The sequence below is a fragment of the Muscardinus avellanarius genome (genome assembly GCF_963383645.1).
Source record: "Muscardinus avellanarius genome assembly, chromosome: 2".
Taxonomy (NCBI): domain Eukaryota; kingdom Metazoa; phylum Chordata; class Mammalia; order Rodentia; family Gliridae; genus Muscardinus; species Muscardinus avellanarius.
Window position 1 is genome coordinate 119,823,716 of NC_137787.1, and position 21,364 is coordinate 119,845,079.

At 46.0% G+C, this 21,364-nt stretch overlaps 1 protein-coding gene across 2 annotated transcripts in view; it reads right to left on the reverse strand.

Moving 5' to 3' along the window:
* The window catches only part of CRYL1 (crystallin lambda 1), a gene marked incomplete at both ends in the record, with an annotated part of 99,593 nt that extends 78,715 nt beyond the window's left edge, over positions 1–20,878 (reverse strand). For both annotated transcript variants that reach the window (XM_080689824.1, XM_080689823.1), the window contains 2 exons: positions 6,358–6,465; positions 20,838–20,878. In XM_080689824.1, the coding sequence (XP_080545950.1) occupies positions 6,358–6,465; positions 20,838–20,878 (149 nt within the window). The remainder of the gene's footprint in view (positions 1–6,357; positions 6,466–20,837) is intronic.
* Positions 20,879–21,364: the final 486 nt, after the last annotated feature.

Sequence of the window (21,364 nt, forward strand, 5' to 3'; positions counted from 1 at the left end):
CTGAGGGTGACTCTCTACCTGGTCTAAATCATAAGATTATGTAAACCACTCTAGACCTGCGGTCAGACCAAAACTTTGTTCGCTCAATTTCTGTTCTAACAAAAATGCATCGTTTCCTCCTTTGAAACCCAAGAGGTGCCACACACTGGGCACACGAGGGGACAAAGACAAGGTGGGCAGGAGACTGCGCGTCCGTTTCCCACGCTAGCTACCCTCGGCGGAGGCGCGCGGGCCAGGCCCGGGTGGCTCGTGTGCCTCCTTGTGAGGAGACCAGTCTCTGTTATGGCTGAGTGCAACTCCGGTGTGCGTACAGACCACATTTTCTCTCTCCACTCATCTGCTGAGCTACCCGAGTTGGTGCCATAACCTGGCTACTGTGAATTGCGCTGCTGTAAACATGGGTGTGCCTGCATCGCTGCAGGATTCTAACTTAAATTTTTGTAGGAAAATGAGCGGGACTAGGGAACGTTGTGCTAAGTGAGATCAGCCAGTCTGAGAAAGTCAACAGTAGAATGTTTTCTCTAAAGAGAAAATAGAAAACATAACGAGCTTCACCTAGATGAGGAGAAAGGAAGGGACAAGGGACAGAGCATTAGGGAGGAATCTAGGAAGGAAACAGCTCAAATGAGGCCAGTTCACCTACGAAGCCACCACCAGCCTCAGGACCGCGGGGCTGAGGGGGGGGGCGAGGGAAACACACCCAGCGTGTGTTTGATACATCTGTAGCACTTTCAACCTCACTATGCTGCATAATTACAACGCATCAACAAAACATAAATAACATAAAAGAAAAATTAGCCTTGTATGACAGCTTTTCATTGTTTTTAATTCATTGGGATTCCTTGGCATGGTACCAGTTGTGACAATAATTTCTTTAATTTTCTAAGGTCTTTTTTTTGTACAAGGGAATATACCCAGGGGCATTCTACCTCCAAGCTATACCCCCAACCTTTTTTATTTTTTCATTTTGAAACGGGGTCTTGCAAAGGCGCTGAAGGTCTCATTAACTTGCTGAAGATGGGCTTGACGTCTGACTTAATATTTTTAAAAAATCAACTTTATATTCTTTTTCCAAATTTATATTCTTTTTTTCTTGTAGTACTGGACATGGAATCCAGGGGCATTCTACCTCTGAGCTCTGCCCTCAGTCCTATTTTGGCTTTTATTTTGAAACAAGGTCTAATTTGTAAAGGGCCTCACTAAGTTGCTGAGGTTGGCCTTGAACCTGAGATCTTCCTGGCTCAGGCTCCCAAGTGCTAGGATTCCAGGTGTGCACCACCACACCTGGCCTTACTTTTTTTTTTTTTAATGAAATGAATCATATATCAAGAATCAAGCCGGGCGTCGTGGTGCACGCTTGTAATCCCCGCGCTTGGGAGGTGGAGACAGGAGGATTGCGCAGGTTCGAAGCCAGCTGCGCTGGCTTAAAAGACTCTGTTTCCAAATAAAAATATAAAAATATGTCTGGGAGTGTAGCCCAGAGGTAGATGGCTTCCAGAAACCCAGTACCACCAAAAAAAAAAAAAAATCAAGATGTGTCACTTGCATTTAAGAAGAATAGCGGTTAATAGTTCTAATTTATACTCAGTATAAAAGTAGTGAAATTGTCAGCTATAAAATGTGGGAAGTGAATCAAGTTGCAAGGGTGGATAGATGGCAAGAGAAGAGCCTATGACAGATGCAGCCAGAGAGACTCACTTTCTGAGACCCTACAAAGTGCTCCAGTGACTCAGTGGGAAGAATCTTGGAAGCCAGGCGCGGCGCTCACGCTGGGGTCTCAGCACCAGGGAGCTGGGGCAAGAGCGGCGCAGCGCGGAGGCCAGTGCACCGAGATGTAGTGAGACTCTGCTTCCAAGTTAAAATTAAACAATGCTGGAGACACAGTCAGAAGTAGAAGGTCCCTGAGTTTAATGCCCACAGGTATATATATATATATATATATATATATATATATGTATATGTATATGTATATGTATATGTATGTATGTATGTATATGTATATACTCTTTTATTTAATTAGTTGTGTGTGTGTGTGTGTGTGTGTGTGTGTGTGTTACTGGGGAACCCAGAGGCATTCTACCTCTGATATACACCCTAGCCCTATTTTATTTTTTATTTTGAAACTGGGTCTAGGATGAGTTTCACACTTGAGACTGTCCTCAAACCTGCAATCTTCCTGTTTCAGCCTCCCAAGTACTGGGATATAGGTGTGGGCCACCACACCCAACTATCTTTGAAACCCCCCAACCGGGGATGAACCTAAGGGCATTTGACCTCCAAGCTACACCCAAAGCCTATTTTTGTTCTTTATTTTGAAACAGGAATTCACTAAGTTGCAGAGGGCCTCACAAATCGCTGAGGCTGGCCATAAACCTGGATCTTCCTGTCCCAGCCTTCCAAGTACCGGGATTACAAGTGTGTGCCACCACGCCCAGCCATCTTTGCACTTTTAAGAGAGACCACATTCAGCCAGGCTAGTGGCGCACGCTTGTAATCCCCGCGCTTGGGAGGCGGAGACAGGAGGATCGCGCTGGTTCGGAGCCAGCCTCGCTGGCTTAAAAGACCCTGTTTCCACATAAAAAAGTTAAAAAATAGGTCTGGGAGTGTAGCCCGGAGGTAGAAGGGCTTCCAGGAACCCCAGTACCACCAAGGAAAAAAAAGAGAGAGAGAGAGACCACATTCACAAAATTTTATTACTGTATGTTGCTATACTTATTCTGTTTTATTAATAGTTATTGTTAAATGTGTACTAAGCCTAATTTATAAACCAGACTTAATGATGTGTATGTACATGTAGAAAAGCTAGTTATTTATACAGTAGTCCTATTTGTGATTACAGACACCTACTGGGGCCCTTGGAATATCATCCACAGATAAGAGACAGATACTGTTAATAAAAAGTATAAAGTTGGTTCCTTAAAATCTTGTGAGTATGTGTGTGTGTTTTACCAAGGACTGGATACAGGAGAATACTACCTCCAAGTTATACCCCCAGCCCTATTTTTTTTTATTTTGAAACAGGGTCTCACTAGGTTGATGAATCTCATTACTTGCTGAGGCTGTCCTCAAACACATGATCCTCCTATCTCAGCCTCCCAAGTACTGGGTTACAAGTGTGCGCCACCAGGCCTGGCTCCTTACATTATGTTTGCATAAGGTGGTCAGGGGCCATTTTAACCTTTGGTCTCTGCACAGCGAGGGACCGAGGGACCGTGGGAGCAGTGATGTGACACTGACAGTTCACAGTCACTGTTAACCAGTGGCTGGCATACTGCGTGTACTGCGTGTACTGCGCGTACTGTGCGTACTGAGAGAAGCAGTGATACTTCTTCGCTGGATGAAAACATTTGGCAATGCAGAACTCATCTCACTGAAGAAAACATTTGCAAACACATGGTTAGGTCTCAGTCCTCTGAACTCCATCTTTCTACACAGGAATGGAGCGTTTGAAGATCAAGAAAGAAAAGGGCCTGGAGAGCTTGTAAGCCGCTTCTGGTAGAGAATGCAGCGCTCCCAGGTGCTCTGACTTTCCTGCCAGCAGTAATTTGAGGAGAGAGAGGTAGGAGGGCACAAACGCCCCAGGATCCCAGGATCCGCTGCTTCCTGCCCAAGAAGAAGAACCAGTTCTTCCCAGCTCAGGTAACTCGCTCCAATGGACAAAAATAAAGGCTCAGCTCCAGAGGAAAGATTTGCATGTGTCCTTTTAAAAATCTTAGATGCGTAACAATTCAGTACATTCGCTCCTCTGGAATATGGCTACTAAGAATAATCAATTGTTTTCATTTTTCTCCTTCAAAAATTTTACAGACCGATATCGAAAAGTTCAATCAATTTGGACACTAATGATAAAGAAACATGGCTCTTCTGTGGGGTAGGGATTAAACCCAGAGGCATAATACCTTTGAGCCACACCCCCAGCCATATTTTGTTTTATTTGGAAGCAGGGTTTCATTAAGATGTTGAGAGCCTTGCTAAGATGCTGGGACTGATCTTGAACCTGTGATCCTCCTGTCTCAGCCTCCCAAGTACTGGGATAACAAGTGTGCACCACTGCATGCAGCTACTCCCAGCGGTTTTAATCTTTTATTTTAAAACAGGATCTCGCTAGGTTGTGGAGGCTCTCACTAAATTGCTGAGATGGCCTCAACCCTGCTGGCCTCCTGTCTCAGTCTCCCAAGCACTGGGATTATACACATGTGCCGCCATATGTGGCAAAACATAGCTCTTAACTAAGTAAAGTAGTAAGATCAAAGGAGAGCCTTTAACCTAGTTTTTAAAAAGAAAAATAGGAGTTTGTCTCAGTGGTAGAACACTTATAGGAGGCCCTGGGTTTCATTCCCATCCTACAAGAAAGGAAAAAAGGAGCCGGGTGTGGTCGCCCAGTAATCCCAGTATTTGGGTGTCCAAAACAGTAAAATCGCAGGTTCAAGACTAGTCCCAGCATCTTAGCAAGGCTCTCAGCAACTTAGTAAAACTGTATTTCAAAATAAAAATAAAATAGAGCTGGGGTGTAGCTCAGAGGCAGAATGCCCCTGGGTTCAATTTCTAGTACCACAAAAAAAAATAAAAGGAAAGAAAATAAGAGGTAGAATACATCCAAGGAAGTGGTTCCAGAAGCCCAGGCTCAACGTGATTCTCTGGGCATCAGACACAAGGTGCTGGGTGTGTGTCCTCATGTTACCTATCTGTGCCTGACAGGCCTTCTGGATGGATCTGAACCCCCAGCAATTCCCAGTGCTCTGGCCTGAGCCCAGGGAGTACCCTGAGGAAGGCTGTAACAACAAGGAGCCTCAGAGCAGGAGGACAGACACCCTGTGCTGTTCCTGGGAGGCACTATGGCCACTCACAGCCAAGAGTAGAAGTTTAAGGTTTTCTCACTCAGTCATACTTTTCTTTTCTTTTTTTTTTTTCTTTTTTTTGACACTAGCTATTAGACTCGGAGTATTCTATCTCCAAGCGATAGCCTCAGTCCTATTTTATTTTTTGTTTTGTAATAGGGTCTAAATTGCTGAGGTTGGCCTCAAACTTGTGATCCTCCTATCTCAATCTCTCAAGAGCTGGGATTACAGATGTCCCCACCATGACAGTGCTATAGTTAAATATAAAATTGTCCCTAAAGAGCTCATCTGTTAATGTTGGAGCTGACGTGACTGTATTGAGGGTTGTGATCCCAGCGCTGGCTATTCCATTGTACTGGATTCCCCTGGTGGTAGCGTAGGGGTGGGGCGGCAGGGTGTGCTGGAGGAGGGTGGCGGGGCTGCGCCCTGGGGGTTATAAGTGCTTCCTCCTCCCCTGCTCTCTCTTGCTTCTGGCCTCCGGGGTGCTAGGAGCACAGCTGGTGAGTGCTCTCTCTCTCCACCTCCCACCACCATGCCCTGAGATTCGCAGTCCCCACCTCATGTGGACTGAACCTGAATCCAGAAGAAAACAAACCTTCCTCCCTCTAAGTTACGTGGTCAGTCTTTAGATTATAGCTGCAAGAATGCTGACGGGAACACCATGATAGTCGTGTTTTGAAGGTAAGGAAAGTGTTAAGCACAACACAATAAATGTTTGTTGCTCTGGCAGGAACAGGTGAGTGAGGTCCAAACGGTGCTATGAGGCCCTGGTGATGCTACAGAGCTTGGGTTGGGCAGGGCCATAGACTTTCGTTTCATTATTAGGCCTCCTAACCTTAGACGCATGATCTAGTATTTGTTTATGTCAAACACCATGTTATGGTTCCAGCTGAAGACTCTCTTAAAGTGTGTAATACAAACAGCAACTTCACATGTCTTCAAGGTCAGACAGGCCAGAGGGGCGGCTTATGTCTTGTGTCTTACTGGGAATCCTAAGTCAGCTGAGCAGGTTACTAAACATTCACAGACCCAGGTTTTATCATAAAATCATGGCACTAATATCCACCTCAACAAGGTTTATTGTGAGAACTTAATGTATCGCAGTTACTAGGCCCAAGCAGTGGGTGTGGCTCGGTGTGAAGCCCTTGCTCAGATGCTGAGGTCCTGGATTTGGTCCCCAGAAATGCTAAACAAAAAGACAAACTTTACTAGGGTATAGCCAGGCATGGTGGCACATGCCTGCCAGACCTTGGGAGGCTGAGACAGAAGGATTCCATGTTTAAGGCCAGCATCAGCACTCAGTAAGACTCTCAGCAACTTAGTGAGATCATGTTTCAAAATGAAATTTCAACAAGAATGGGGATGTAACTCAAAGGCAGAATGTCCCTGAGTGTAATTCCAGAATCAGAAAAAAACAAAAAGAAAAGGTGCGATGGCAGATATTTCTAGGCTCTACCAATCGAGAGTAGAGTAACCGAGAGCTGAGGTGTCCCTCCCAGCCCCGGACACGGCCAGGTACCTGATGTCCTCCAGGGCCTTGGTTATCTGCTCCTGCTCGATGTCATACAGCTTCACCTTGAAGCCTCCACTGGCGAACAGCATGGCCCAGCTCCGCCCGATGAGCCCACTGTGGGAGAGAAAGCCAGGAGGGCACCAGTCAATGCAGCACTCAAAGGCCTCGCCTCCGCCCAGGAGGAAGGACTCTTAAAAACTACAGGAGCCCAGCTTTTTTTTTTTTTTTTTTTTTTTTTTTTTGGTAGTAGAAACTGAATTAGGGAAGTTCTACCTCTCTGTGCTATACCCCAACCCTATTTTATTTTACTTATTTTATTTGGTACTAAAGATTGAACCCAGGATCATTATACCTTCAAGCTATACTCCTAGCATTATTTGTTTATTTATTTACTTATTTATTTATTTATTTTTGTGGTACTGGGGATCAGGGGCATTCTACCTCTGAGCTATACCTCCAGCCCTTTTTTATTCTTTATTTTGAAACAGGGCCTCACTAAGTAGCTAAGGCTGGCCATGAACCCACAATCTTCCTCTCTCAGGCTCCCAAGTACTGGGATTACAAGTGAGCACCACTATAACCCAGCATTTATTTTATTTTAAAACAGAGTCTCACTAAGTTGCTGAGGGTCTCATTAAATTGCTGAGGCTAACCTTGAACCTTGATCTTCCTGTCTGTCTCTCGTACTGGGATTACAGACTAATCTCTTAAAAGTGCACACCTTGGTCACTATCTTTATTTAAAATGTTATGTTTCCACCTAGGAATTCCTGAGCCCCGGACTTGACTGTGAACATCAAGATTCCCCAAGGAGTGTGGCAGTACATCAGGTATTCATCGCGTGCTCACACACAAAAAAATATAGCCGGAGCCTGTTATCTAAGTGCTTGGGAGGCTGAGAAAGAAGGATTGCAGGTTCAAGGACAGCCTCAGCAAGTAGGAAGATTCTCATCAAGCTCCTAAGACTGTTTCAAAATAAAAATAAAGTAGAGGGAGAATGCCCCTGGGTTCAATCCCAGTAACTAACACACACATACACCAAAAAAAAAAAAAGAGAGAAAGAAAGAGAGAGAGAAAGAAAGAAAGAAACAGACAACTTAGGAGGAAGAAAGGTTTCATTGGGAGCTTGTAGTTTGGCAGTTTCAGAGGTTTTAGAGTCCACGTTAGGCCAGGCCATGTCTGCAGAGCTCAGAATAAGGAAGCAAGAACCAGAGAGAGGGGAGGAGATGGGGCCTGTGCACTTGTCTATGGACCCCAAGAGCACACCCCGAAGTCATGCTTTCTCCTATCCATCCTACCTGCTACGTTACTACCCAATAAATCCACCCAAAGTTTTGTGTGTGTGGTAGTATGGGTGGAACCCAGGGGCATTCTACCTCCAAGCTACACCCCCAGCCCTATTTTTTATTCTTTATTTTGAAACAGGGCCTCACTGAGTTGCAGAGGGCCTCACTAAGTAGCTGAGACTGGCCGTGAACCCATAATCCTCTTGTCTCAGCCTCCCAAGTACTGGGGTTACAATCATATGCCACTACACCTGGCTAATCCACTCAAATTATTAATTCCATTGGTGGTAGACAAGAGAACACTCATGATTCAATTATTTCATTTCTGAATATGTGTGTGTTGTCAATATGTGAGCTCTTCCAGGGGATGTAATGTTCATTTGTTCATTTGTTTATTTATAGTGTGTGTGTGTATGTTACTGGTGATGGAACTCAGAGGCATTCTACACCTGAGCTACAATAATAGCCCTAGTCCTGTTTTTTTTTTTTTTTTTTTTTTTTTTGAAACAGAGTCTCACTAGGTTTCTAAGGCTAACCACAAACCTTCAATCCTCCCAGCTCAGCCTCCCAAGTACTGGGATTACAGATGTGTGCCACCACACCTGGCTTTTCAGAGGATATTCTATATCAAACCCCTAAAATAAAAAGATGAGGCTAGAGCAATCTGTAGCACCAGAAAGTAAGAAAATATTAAGACAAACAAACCGAACCCTACATTAAAAGAACATGATGTCAAGTGATGCCCTAGAGGACTCCCAGTGGCTGAGGCTAGCAACCTCTGGGCTATAAAACAATGCTAGGCTATAACTCAAAGTATACAAGAAATAGCCATGAATCCACACTGACATAAGTGAAGCTTGAATAAACAAATAAGTGTTGGAGAAGGCAATTTTACCTGCAGGAGAACTGCAAATAATCGACGCAGCTACACTGCTCTGAAGGGTGGAACATTACCTCCACCCTTTAGGTGTGGGCTGCCCAGAGCATCCTCCTTCCAAGAACAATCTGGAAAGGGGAGACAGGAGGAAGCCGAGTGGGGACACCGACGCACTCAGCAGGAAGGAGTCACACTGATAGTGAGTCATCTCAAGAGGAGGGGGTGAGAATGAACTACATTCCCATAGCAGTCATCCCGGAACCCCAGTCGGGTCAGAAGCACTAGGCAAGGCTCAATGTGGGGACCTTCTGCAGCTACATGACCAGTACTCCTCAAAAGAGCCATCCCACTCCTCGGTACCTTTCCAAGAGAATTCACATCAGAATCCTCCAGCAATCCGTGTATACCCACGTTTACCATAGCAACACATAACCAGTGATGCATCCAACCTAGGTGTCGACAGATGAGTGGACAGAGAAAATGTGGTTCATACACACAACGGATCTCTGTCCAGACATAAAAGAACAAGATGTCATTTGCAGGAAAATAGATGGAGCTACAGATTATGCTAAGTGAAATCAGCCAACCTCAGAAAAGCAAGGGCTCTATGTTTTCTCTCATATGTGGAAGCTAGAGAAAAAATAGGAAACAAAACAGACTTCAGATAAATGAGAAGGACCAGAAGAATAGTGAAAGGGGATGGGTGAGGGAGGGAGGAGGGACGGGAAAAGGGGGACTGAGGAAGAAAACAGTTCAAATGATGTGTCTGTGTATGAAGGTATCGCTACCAGTCTCACTATTATGTGTGGGGAAGAGGAACAGGTGGGACGCGAGGGGAGACCCACCAAGCGTGCGTGTGTGTTGGATCACTTTTAACCTTCTATGATGTACTAATACAAGTACAAAAAATCAAGGTCATCAAAAAGGAAAGTCTGAGAAACTGTCATAGCCTAGAGGAGTCCAAAGAGATTTGGCAAGCATAGTCAGGCCATCAGCACCAGCTAGGGGTCAGTCCCAGGACCCACCTAGCCCCTGGGACGCCCCAGCTCCTTACATAAGCAGGCAGAGCACTGCACGCAGCCCGTGCACCGCCCTCCTAGGCTTCAAGTCACATCTGGGTGACTCTTGTGACATCTAGTATGAGGCGAACACAGTGGACATACTGTGATGCTGTGCTGTCAGCAAAGGGTGACCAGAAAAAGTCTGTGCATTTTCAGTACAGACACAAGATATTTTGCAAATATTTTCAGTCCACGGTTAGTTAAAGCAACACATGTGGAACCCAAGACACAGAGGGCCAGCTATAAACATAACTTGCTGTCCTGGGTGGGTTTCTGGGACAGAAAAGGGCATTGGGTAACAACTAAAGAAATCAGAATGAAAGTGACATTAGTAAGTAATAATGTGTTGGCTCATTAATACCAGTAGTATTGCTAATAATAACAAATCTATTAATACTGTTAATAAACAACAGTATTAATAAATATGAATATGTTGGTAAATATTGGTGGCTAGTGTTTATTGATGTCAATATTTATTAGTGCCATTAATAAGTGATCATGTGTTACTTAATTATACCAAATTATACCATATAAATGTGAGACTTCAACAATAGGCTAGGCATGGTGGAACCCGCCTATAATCCCAGTACTTGGGAGGTTGAGGAGTATCGCGGGTTTGCGGCCAGCCTCAGCAACTTAGAACCTCAGCAATTTAACAAGGCTGTTTCAAAATTTAAAAATGAAATAAAGGACAGAGTTGTCACGTGAAGGCAGAACACCTATGGGTTCAGATCTCCAGTACAACAAGATTCCAACAATAGGGGAGGCAGTATATGGGGGCTCTCTATACGATCTTCACAATGGTTCTAAGATCTGAAACTGATCTGAAAGAATGAGCCGGACATGGTAGCACACACCTATAATCCTAGTACTTGCGAGTCTGAGACAGGAGAATCACAGATTAAAGGCCAGCCTCAACAACATAGCAAGTCCCTGTTTAAAAAACAAAAACTTAGCCGGCCATGGTGGCGCACACTTGTAATACCCGCACTTGGGAGGCTGAGACAGGAGGATCGCGCAGGTTTGAAGCCAGCCTCAGCTACTGAGTGAGGCTCTCAGCAACTTAGTGAGACCCTGTTTCCAAATAAAATATAAAATAGGTCTGGGAGCTTAGCCCGGAGGTAGAAAGCCCCTGGGTTCCACCCCTAGTACCACCAAAAAAAAAGTAAGCCGGGCATGGTGGCGCACATTTATAATCCCAGAGTTTGGGAGGCTGAGACAGGAGGATCACAGGTTCAAAGTCAGCCTTAGCTACTTAGTGAGGCTCTCACCAATTAGAAACAGCAACTGTTCCTTTTTCTTTTCTTTTCTTTTTCTTTTTTTTTTTTTTTTTTTTTTTTTGTGTGTGTGTGTGGTACTGGGGTTCCTAGAAGCCCTTCTACCTCCGGGCTACACTCCCAGACCTATTTTATATTTTTATTTGGAAACAGAGTCTCTTAAGCCAGCACTGCTGGCTTCAAACCTGCGATCCTCCTGTCTCCGCCTCCCAAGCTGGGGGATTACAAGGGTGTGCCACCACACCTGGCAACTGTTTCTAAATAAAATATTTTAAAAACGGTCTGGGAGTGTAGCCAGAGGTAGAAAAGCCCCTGGGGCTCCACCCCCAGTACCACACACACACACAAAAAAGTAAAGAGCTGGGGGTGCAGCTCAGGGGTGGAATTCCCTGGGTTCCATCCCTGGCATGACACACAGGAAGAAATGACATCTGCCTCTGGTGATAATTGTATGCAGTAGCAATCTTGACCCAGGTGTGCACCAGCAGAAGTGAAAGCAAGAGAGCCTGCACAAGGATGCTCAAGGCAGCAGGACTCATGATAGTTGAGTGGAAAGACATAGTGTCCACCAGCCAGGGAGTGAAGGAGTAAAATGTGGTCCTTTCATACAGCAGAGCTGTCTGCCCGTGAGAAGGAATTAAACACCCACACCTCATTCACATTGCGCACATGAAGGCTGAGAACATCGGCAAAGTGAAAGAAGGTCTAAATATTCCATGAGTCCAAGCGCTGCCTGGTGGTGCACCCTTCTGACCCCAGCATTTGGGAGGTTGAGAAAGGAAGATCGCAGTTCGAGGACAGCCTCGGCTACTTAGTGAGATCCTTTGCAACTCAGTGAGGCATTGTTTCAAAATAAAGAATAAAAATAGGGCTGGGGTGTAGCTCAGAGGTAGAATGCCCCTGGGTTCCATCCCCAGTACTGCAAAAATAAATAAATAAATAAATAAATAAATAAATAAATAGTTACATGAGTTCAGAGTTCATTTATATTTAGTGTCCCACCTCGGCATGGTGGCATACACCTGTAATTTCAGTACCTGGAAGTCTGAGACTAAAGGATTGCAGGTTGGAGGCCAGCCTCAGCAACTTAGCAAGATCCTGTTTCCAAATAAAAAATAAAATATAAAAATAGCTGGGGAGCCAGACGAGGTGGCACACACCTATAATCCCAGTACTGGGGAGGAACTGAGGAGACAAGAAGGTCCCAAGTTCAAGACCAGCCTCCACAACTCAACCAGACTCTTAGCAACCTAGCAAGACCTTCTTTCAAAACAAAAATAAAAAGGGTTAGGGGTATAGCTCAGAGCTAGAACACTCCTGGGTTCAAGACCCAGTAACCAAAAAAGAATGAAAGGACAGACACACGATCATTATGTATATGAAATATGACTAAGGCAGGCATATTGGTACATGCTTGTAATCCCATTAATTGGGAGGCTAAGGTAAGAAAATCACAAGTTCAAAGCCAGCCTCAGCAACTTAGTGAAGTCTTAGCAATTTAGTAAGGTTCTTGGCAACTTAGTAAGACCCTATTTCCAAATAAGAAATAAAAGCCGGGCGTGGTGGCTCACGCTTATAATCCCCGCGCTTGGGAGGCTGAGACAGGAGGATCACACGGGTTCGAAGCCAGCCTCAGCTATTTAATGAGGCTCTCAGCAACTTAGTGAGACCCTGTTTCCAAATAAAATATAAAAAAAAAAAAAGTTTAGGAGTATAGCCCGGAAGTAGAAAGCCTCTGGGTTCCACCCCCAGTACCACAAAAAACAAACCAAAAAAAAAAAAAAAAAAAAAAAAAAGAAGAAGAAATAAAATAGGGCTGCTGCTGGTATAGCTTGGAGGTAGAAGACCTCTGGGTTCAATCTCCATTACAAAAAACTACATACACACCTGTTGAAAAGGACAACAACTGTATGATTTTACTGATATGAAGGACCTAGGGCAGTGAAATTCACAGCAGTAGCAGGTGCCAGGACCCAAGGGAAGGAGCAATGAGCAGAGTTTCAGTTTTGCAAGAAGAAAATGTTCTGGAGAATGATTTCACAACAATCAGATGCACTTCACTGAACCGCACACTTACAAACTGCTCAGATGCCCAACTTTAAGTGCATTTCACAATTAAATGTTTAAAAAATGTTAAAGAACACTAACTTATCCTGCAAGCAGCTGAGACTGGGCAAGGTTTGCCTGCCCCACCAGAATGCAAGTGGGCACTTTCTCACTGACCGGCAAGAATGAATTAATACTTTTCTTGCTGTGCTGTATATATACATCCTAGTGAGGTAATACAAACACACACGCACATACACTTATGTGTTTCCCTCCGATGCCACCCTGTTGCCCTCCTCTCTCACATGTTAGTGACATTGGTAGTGAGACCTTCATACACGGACATGGCCTCATCTGAATGGCCTCCTTCCTCGAGCCTCCTGTCCCCGCGCCAGCCCCTCCTCTGTCCTGCTGGTCTCTCTTGTTTCTCAATTTCTCCCTAGCTTCCATACATGAGAAAAGCTATGACCACTGACTTTCTGAAACTGGCTAGTTCCATCCATTTTTCCTGTAATTGACATAATATTTGCCCTTTTTGTGGCTGAGTGGAATCCCGTTTGTGTATACACCATGTTTTCTCCATCCACTCATCTGTCAGTGGACATCTAGGATCGCTCCGTAGTTTGGCTAGTGTGAGTCGTGCTGCTATAAACATGGGTGTGCAAGGATCACCAGAGGACTGTGACCTTAATTCTTTTGGAAAGATACCCAGGGGCTGGGTCTTATGGCGGTTCCATTCCTTGTCTTTGGAGGCCCCTCCACATTGGAGATGTACAGTCCCAGCAGCGCCAGGAAGGTCCTATTTCCCTGCATACTTGCCAGCACTGGGTACTGTTTGGAGAATGATGCTGCACGTTCTTCCAGTCTCAGCTCTAAGTCCCCTCTGCAAGCCTCGCCACCTGCCCCTTTATTCTCCTGCAGATCAGATTTCCAAAGATGATCTTGGTGCACCCAAGGTCTACCTTCTCAAGACGGCCTTTCCCCTGGACCAACCCTGGGCAGATTCCACCACTGCAACCCATGTCCCACATACAGGTATGCCTGGGCAACGAAGGGAAACAGGGCAATGAGGGCCACCACCTTACGACTAGGTCAGAAGGTTAAACACTCCTGTTTGTTCATTGTGAACTGTTACATCTTGCATAACAGGTAACTAAAAGCATCAATAAAAAAACACATTAATGGCTGGGCGTGGTGAAACACACCTGCAACCCCAGTACTTGGGGTTGCAGGAGGATAGCGGTTAGAGGACAGGCTCAGCAAGTACTGAGACTCTCATCAACCTAGTGAGACCTTGTTTGAAAATAAAAAATAAAAAGGGCTGGGGGTATAGCTCAGAGATAGAATGCATGCCTAACATGTACAAGGCCCCAAGTTTCCCAAGTTCAGTCCCCTGCACTACAAAACATAAAATCAAAATTAAAAGGCTGGAGGTTCAACCACAAGTACCAAAATAAATAATGTGTGTGTGTGTGTGTGTGTGTGTGTGTGTGTGTGTGTGTGTTACTAGGATACTAGGATCGAACCCAGGGGCATTCTACCTCCGAGCTACATCACTAGCCCTATTTTTTTTCTTTATTTTGAAACAGGGTCTCACTAAGTTGTGGAGGGCCTCACCAAGTAGCTGGGGCTGGCCTTGAACAATAAATAATAATTTTTTTAAAAGCCAGGGGAGCCAGGCGTGGTGGCGCACGCTTGTAATCCCTGCACTTGGGAGGCAGAGACAGGAGGATCACGCTGGTTCAGAGCCAGCCTCACTGGCTTAAGAGACCCTGTTTTCAAAATTAAAAAAAAAAATTATATATATATATATATATATATATATATATATATATATATATATATATATATATAGTAGGTCTGGGAGTGTAGCCTGGAGGGAGAAGGGCTTCCAGGAACCCCAGTACCACCAAAAAAAAAAATAATAATAATTAATTAACTAAAAAAAAAAAGCCAGGGGTGAGCCGGGCGTGGTGGCGCACGCTTGTAATCCCAGCATTCAGGAGGCTGAGACCTGGAGGATCGCAGTTCGCGGACAGCCTCAACTACTTAGGCCCTCTGCAACTCAGTGAGACCTGGTTTCAAAATAAAGAATAAAAAATAGGGCAGGGGCTGTAGCTCGGAGGTCAAATGCCCCTGGGTTCCATCCCCAGAGCTGGAAAAAAAAAAAAAAAAAAGCCAGGAGTGGTAGTGAACATTTAAAATCCCAGTACTTAGGAGGCTGAGACAGGAAGATCACAGGTTCGAGGACAGCCTCAGTAAGTAGTGAGACTCCCATCAACCTAGTGAGACGTTGTTTCAAAATAATAAAATAGGACGGGGGCAGGGGTGTAGCTTGGAGGTAGATCCCCTGGGATCAATCCCCAGAACCACAAAAAGTAAAAAATAAAAAGAAATCTGGTATGGTGGTGCATGCCTAAAATCCCAGTATTTGGAAGGCTGAGATAGGGGATGACAAGTTCAAGGCCAGACCTTGTCTCAAAATAAAAATTAAAACAAATTTTAAAAGGCCAGAGGTGTAGCTCAGTGGTACAGCACCCCCAAGTTCAATTTCTAGTACCACAAAATCCATAAATAAATAAATAAATACATAAATAAAGAAGTAAATAAATCATAAAATAAGGGCTGGGGACTCTAGCTCAGAGGTAGGGGAGCCCTGGGTTCCATCCCTGGCCCCACACACACGTGCACATGGTGACTTCTAGACAGGGCAGTGGGGAGACAATGGCTTCCAGTAGCGTGGATTTGGTTTTGTTTGTTCAGCAGGTACATTCTATGCACCAGGAACCATCTTTCTCACCTTTGTATTCCTGGCACACCGTCAAGCCTGATAAATGTGAGTTGTTGACAACAAGAAAGCTGGCACGCATTAGTGATAAACACCGGACAGTGGTCCGCAGGTTCTCCTGAGATCTGACTAAAGGCAGCAGCAATTCACTGAAGAGACAGGTAAGGCATGCCTACTGTGTGCCAGGCACTACTCCAGGACCCAACCCCAAGGAGCCACAGTGGGCAGGCAGCCAGTAAACTAGGTAAGTACAGGTGCCAGGGAAGGAGGGAGCAAGCAGGAGAGGGAAGCGGACACTCTCAGCCAGGCACACATGCCTGCAACCCCAGTACTTGGGAAGTGGATACAGGAGGATCGCAGGATCAAGGCCAGTGTGCATCAACTTACGAGACCCTTAGCAACTTAGTGAGACCCTGTTTAAAAAAATAATAAAAAGGGCTGCCGGGCATGGTAGCACACGCTTGTAATCCCCGCACTTGGGAAGTGGAGACAGGAGGATCGCGCTGGTTCAAAGCCAGCCTCACTGGCTTAAGAGACCCTATTTCTAAATTTAAAAAATATAAAAATAGGTCTGGGAGTGTAGCCCAGAGGTAGAAGGGTTCCATTCCCAGTACCACTGATTAATAATAATAATAATAATAATAATAATAATAATAATGGCTGAGGGTGTAGCTCAGAGGTAGAATGCCCTTGGGTTCAATCTCCAGTTCCACCAAAAAAAAGTACAGCACATACAATTATGTACAATACCACAATACCTAATTCTTAATCATGATACTCAAATGACTGTTGCTGGTTTATGTATTTAGTGTACTATGCTTCTAATCATTGGAGTGTACTTATAAAGAGTTCACTGTAAACTTTAGGCCTCATGGCACTAGCAGCAGCTTTGTCCGTCTCATGCTGACCATGTCTCCTGACTGAGTCACCTCCTCCTGTACTTGATAGTGCTCCACATCATTTGCTCATTGTGGTCCTCCGAGGAAGAGGCTGTGCCGTGCACACAAGTGTGTGTGTTTACATATATGTGTATATGTGCACACACACCCTCTGGACCACACGTACATTTAGTGTGTATATGAGCACTCTACCGTATCCCCAGGACACATCTCCCTGCATGCCCCATCATGCGCACGGCGTACAGACGCTGCACGTTCACAGTGAGTGTTCTTCACTCAGGCTGTCTGGAGTCACAGCCACCACTCACACGGAACAGGTTTGTCATTTTACACTCTGACATCAAGTTGGCACTCAAAGGATTTCAGATTTTGGAGCATTTCGGATTTTTGGATTCGAGACGCTCACGCTGTACAGCAAATGATGTTTCTAACAATTGTTGAATACAGATGTGAATATGTGCCTCATCTTTCATCCTCTTTTCAACTTTTTTATGTTAGAGAATTTTTATAATAGAAGGGGGGATTAGTAACAGGCAAAGGGGAGCAGGGTATGCTGGGGCACACCTGGAGGCTGAGACAAGAGGATGACAGGTTCAAGGACAGCCTCAGCAAGTAGAGAGACTGTCAACTGAGAAAGACCCTGTTTCAATATAAAAGCAAAATTGGGCTGGGGATATAGCCTGGAGGCAGAATGCCCCTGGGTTCAATTCCCAGTGCCAAAAAATAAATAATAAAGGCAAAGTCAACCATATCTTCCTGCACCAGGCTCCCTGCCAGTAACAGACAGCTGACTCCTGGGGGTGGGTAGCATGTGTGAACCCCTGGACTCAATCCCCACACCAGAAAGAAAAAGAAAAGAGAGGGAGCTGACTCCTGGGAACTGGCTGGTGTCCCCACACAGTCAGTGACGACTGCACAGGAAACTGACTCCTGAGCCGCAGAGGCCTGGTAGAGGCTGTTGGCATGCTGCACGTTGGTTGCCCAGCCTACACAGAGTGAAGCCAATCGGGTTTCCTCCCTTGAAAACTAAGCCTCAAATGTGAAAACTATATTTGCAGGCACCATAGCTGAAATCCTACAATGTCAGGGTCATCAGCTTTGTGCAAGATAAAGGAGGAGGAGACAGCCAGGCCTGGTGGCACATGCCTATAATCCCAGTTCTTGGGAGGCTGAGACAGGAGGATTAAATACACACATGTGGATATGTGGAGAACAGAATGAAACTCAAACCAGGTATGGTGGCACACGCTGTAACCCCAAGTACTTGGGAGGCTGAGACAGGAGGGTTGCAGGTTTAAGGCCAGCCTCAGCAACTTAGTGAGGCCCTGTTTCAAAATAAAAAAATAAAATGGGACTGGCAATGTAGCTCCAAGGTAAAATGCCTCTTGCTTCAATTGCCAATACCCCCAAAATTAATTAATTAATTAATTAATTAATTAATTTAAAAAGAATGAGCTAGACATAGTAGTGCATGCCTGTAACTCCAGTTCTTGGGAGGCTGAGACAGGAGGATCCAGGTTCGACGACAGCCTCAGCTACTTAGTGAGGCCCTCTACAACTTAGTGAGACTCTATTTCAAAAAATAAAAAGACAAAAAAATAGGACTGGGGGTATAGCTCGAAGGTGCAATGGCCCTGGGTTCCATCCCCAGTACTGCAGAAAAAAACAAAACAAAAAAAAGAATCAAAATCAGGCTGAGGGTGAAGCTCAGAAGTAGAATGCCCCTGGGTTCAATTCCAGCATCACACACACACACACACACACACACACACACACACACACACCTAATAAAAGGGCTGGGGGCATATCTCTGGGGGAGAGGGTAGGATGCCCCTGCCCTGGGGAAGATGCATCTGCCTCTGATATCTCCCCCCCCCCAAAGAAGAGTGAAATGCAACCAGATTTTTTTTTAGGCTGACTTGATGTTTATTTATTTTTTATTTTTTATTGGTGCATTATATTCATACATCATAATGGGGTTGCAACCACATTTTATCAAATTAATTTACATTCTGAGCACTGTTTATTAGGTGGATGTGTCTTGGAATCACTGATGGGGTCAGGAAAGAAGACAGAGAGTTAGAGACGGGGAGGGAGGATGAAGAGAAGATATCAGAGCTGCCCAGAAGCAAAGTGGAATGCTTGTGGAGGGGCTGAAGGAGGAGGAAAATCAGGACCTTTATGTTACAACAAAACAAAGAAATGAGCTATAATCCCCATGGCTAGGAAGGCCGAGACAGGAAGATCCAAGTTTGAGGCCAGCCTTGGCAACTTACCAAGACACTGCCTCAGAATAAAAACAAAAAGGGCTGGGAGTGTAGTTCAGTGGTAGACTGCCCCTGGGTTCAATCCCCAGTACCAAAAAAAAAGAAAAAAACAAACAAGCTGAGGCCCCAGATGATTCCTGTTGTCCTTAGAGTTTGCCAGCCTTCTTCTAGTTCCTTACCCAAGGAACCAGAAATACACTGACTACCAAATGCAGACTTTGAACCACCCACAAGCAGGTCCTGTAGATCAACTCAAAAATGTCCTTATCATCTGTCTACTGGGGGGCAGGCAGAGCACCACTCCAAGGCATGATTCGACACAGGCAGAACTCCAGCTAGCCCTTGACCTTCTAGAACTAAAATACAAGGTGAGTGATTATCACCAAGAGTGCAAAGTGCACCTGTTTTATACTCCTTCACTATTCAACCACGTGAGGAACAGGCCTGGACAGGGCAAAGGCACAGTTAACTCCATGGTTATGTGAGGAGGAGGAGGGGAGGAGGAGGAGGAGGAGGAGGGGGGGGGGAGGAGGAGGAGGAAAAAGCTGACAACAGCATCCCCGCAGTCTTCCTTTAACAGGCTCTACATGAAGAATCCTGACCTTGGACTGGCTGTTCTGCTAGGGCTGCAACTGACTGGGGACGGCAAGAGGTTCAGATGGGCCAAAACCTCAGAAGTGTATACAAAGGTGGCTTTTTGTGTGTGGTACTGGAGAACCAGTATGATGAACCCAGAGGCATTCTATCTCTGATATGCCCCCCATCCCTTTTTGCTATTTTATTTTGTTTTATAGCAGGGTCTTGCTAAGTTGCTGAGGCTGGCCTCAAACCTGGAATCCTCCTGTTTCAGCCTCACAAGTACTGAGATTATAGGCAGGTGGGTAAAAGAGTTGTTTTTAACCACCAACTACAAGCACTGATTTGTTGATGAAATTGCTACTGAAAGCTACACCAGTAAAAAAAAAAAAAAAAAGTACATATATATGTCTCTCCCTTTTTAACTAAAAACAAAAAGCAGTAGAGAGACAGGGGGGGAGTCGTCGTTGTGATGACTCACGCTTGTAATCCCAGTAATTGGGAGGTTGAGATAGAAAATTCACAGGTTCAAAGCCAGCCTCAGCAATTTAGCGAGGCTCTCCGCAATTTTGTGAGAGCCTGTTTCCATATAAGAAATAAAACTGGGTTGGGTGGCTAGCTCGGGGGTAGAATGCCTCTGGGTTCAATACCCAGTGCCACAGGAAGAAAAATAAATAATTTTTTTTTTAAGTATCTGGGAGCCAGGTGTGGTGGCCCACGCTTGTAATCCTAGCATTCGGAAGGCTGAGACCCTAGGATCGCGGTTCGCGGACAGCCTCAGCTACTTAGGCCCTCCGCAACTTAAGTGAGACCCTGTTTCAAAATAAAGAATAAAAAATAGGGCGGGGGTGTAGCTCGGAGGTTAAACGACCCTGGGTTCCATCCCTAGACCCGTTTAAAAAGAAAAGAAAAAAAAAAAAAAAAAAGGACATGGAAGCACAAACCAGAAATCAATAAATCAATTAGGAAGGAAATCCGGCTGTTAAGTTGACACAGCCTTCACTCTCTAGAAACTCAGTTTATCCAAGAATTGGGAATGCCAGAGAGTGCCTGGACACCTGTGCCCGCCTGCAGGCACCGCCTCGCCCACTGGCCCGCGCCCGGAGGCAGCCTACTAGGTGTGCGTGCAAACCCTCGCGACCGGACTAGTCCCGTCTCCATCACTTAGCTGTGACTTTGGGCACACTGCTTCATCTCAGTCTTTTCATTCGTAAAATGGGAGTAAGAACCAGGTTCTTGCAGGACGTTTGGACTGGCAGGCAGGCCGGCACAGCGCCCGCAGTCCGCGCGGGCACCTCTGGGGAAGTCAGCCCCCCACCCGGGCTCCGACACCGCCCCTCCCGGCACTGCCGGGTCAGCGGAGAAGCCGCGTGCTCCGCATCCCCCAGAGCCGCGCCTCGGAGTTCTTACCTGCCAACAATCACCACCGCGCCGGCCGCTGGAGACGCCATGGCCAGCCTGGATAGAGACCTCACTGCTCGCGCAGGACCCAGGCGCAGCCCTGACGGCGGAGCGCGGAGGGCGGAGCCAGGCGGGTCCCCAGGGAGGACGAGCCTGCTCCCATTGGCTGCGCACTGCGGGGGCGGGGACGGGGCGGGGGAGGAGCTGCACTGGGGGGGACGGGCTTGCGCCCATTGGCTGTGTGCCGTCGGGGGCGGGGCCAGTCCAGGGGGCGGGGTCGGCGGACAGCTGGCCTCGCCGTCTTCCTGCCGCCTCTCCCTGCCCCAGTTGGCTCCAGTGGTCTGCGTGCTCGCCAGCTGGCGGTGGCGCAGGACCAACCCGTCCGCCCTTCGAGAGTATGGAGAAAACGGGAAGACCAGTTGCTTTGTGTGTGGTACTGGGGACTGAACCTCCAGGGGAGCTACTTTCCCAGCCATGTTGAGGTGGATACTGGATATTGAACCCAGGGGCGTTCTACCTCTGAGCTACACCCCTCA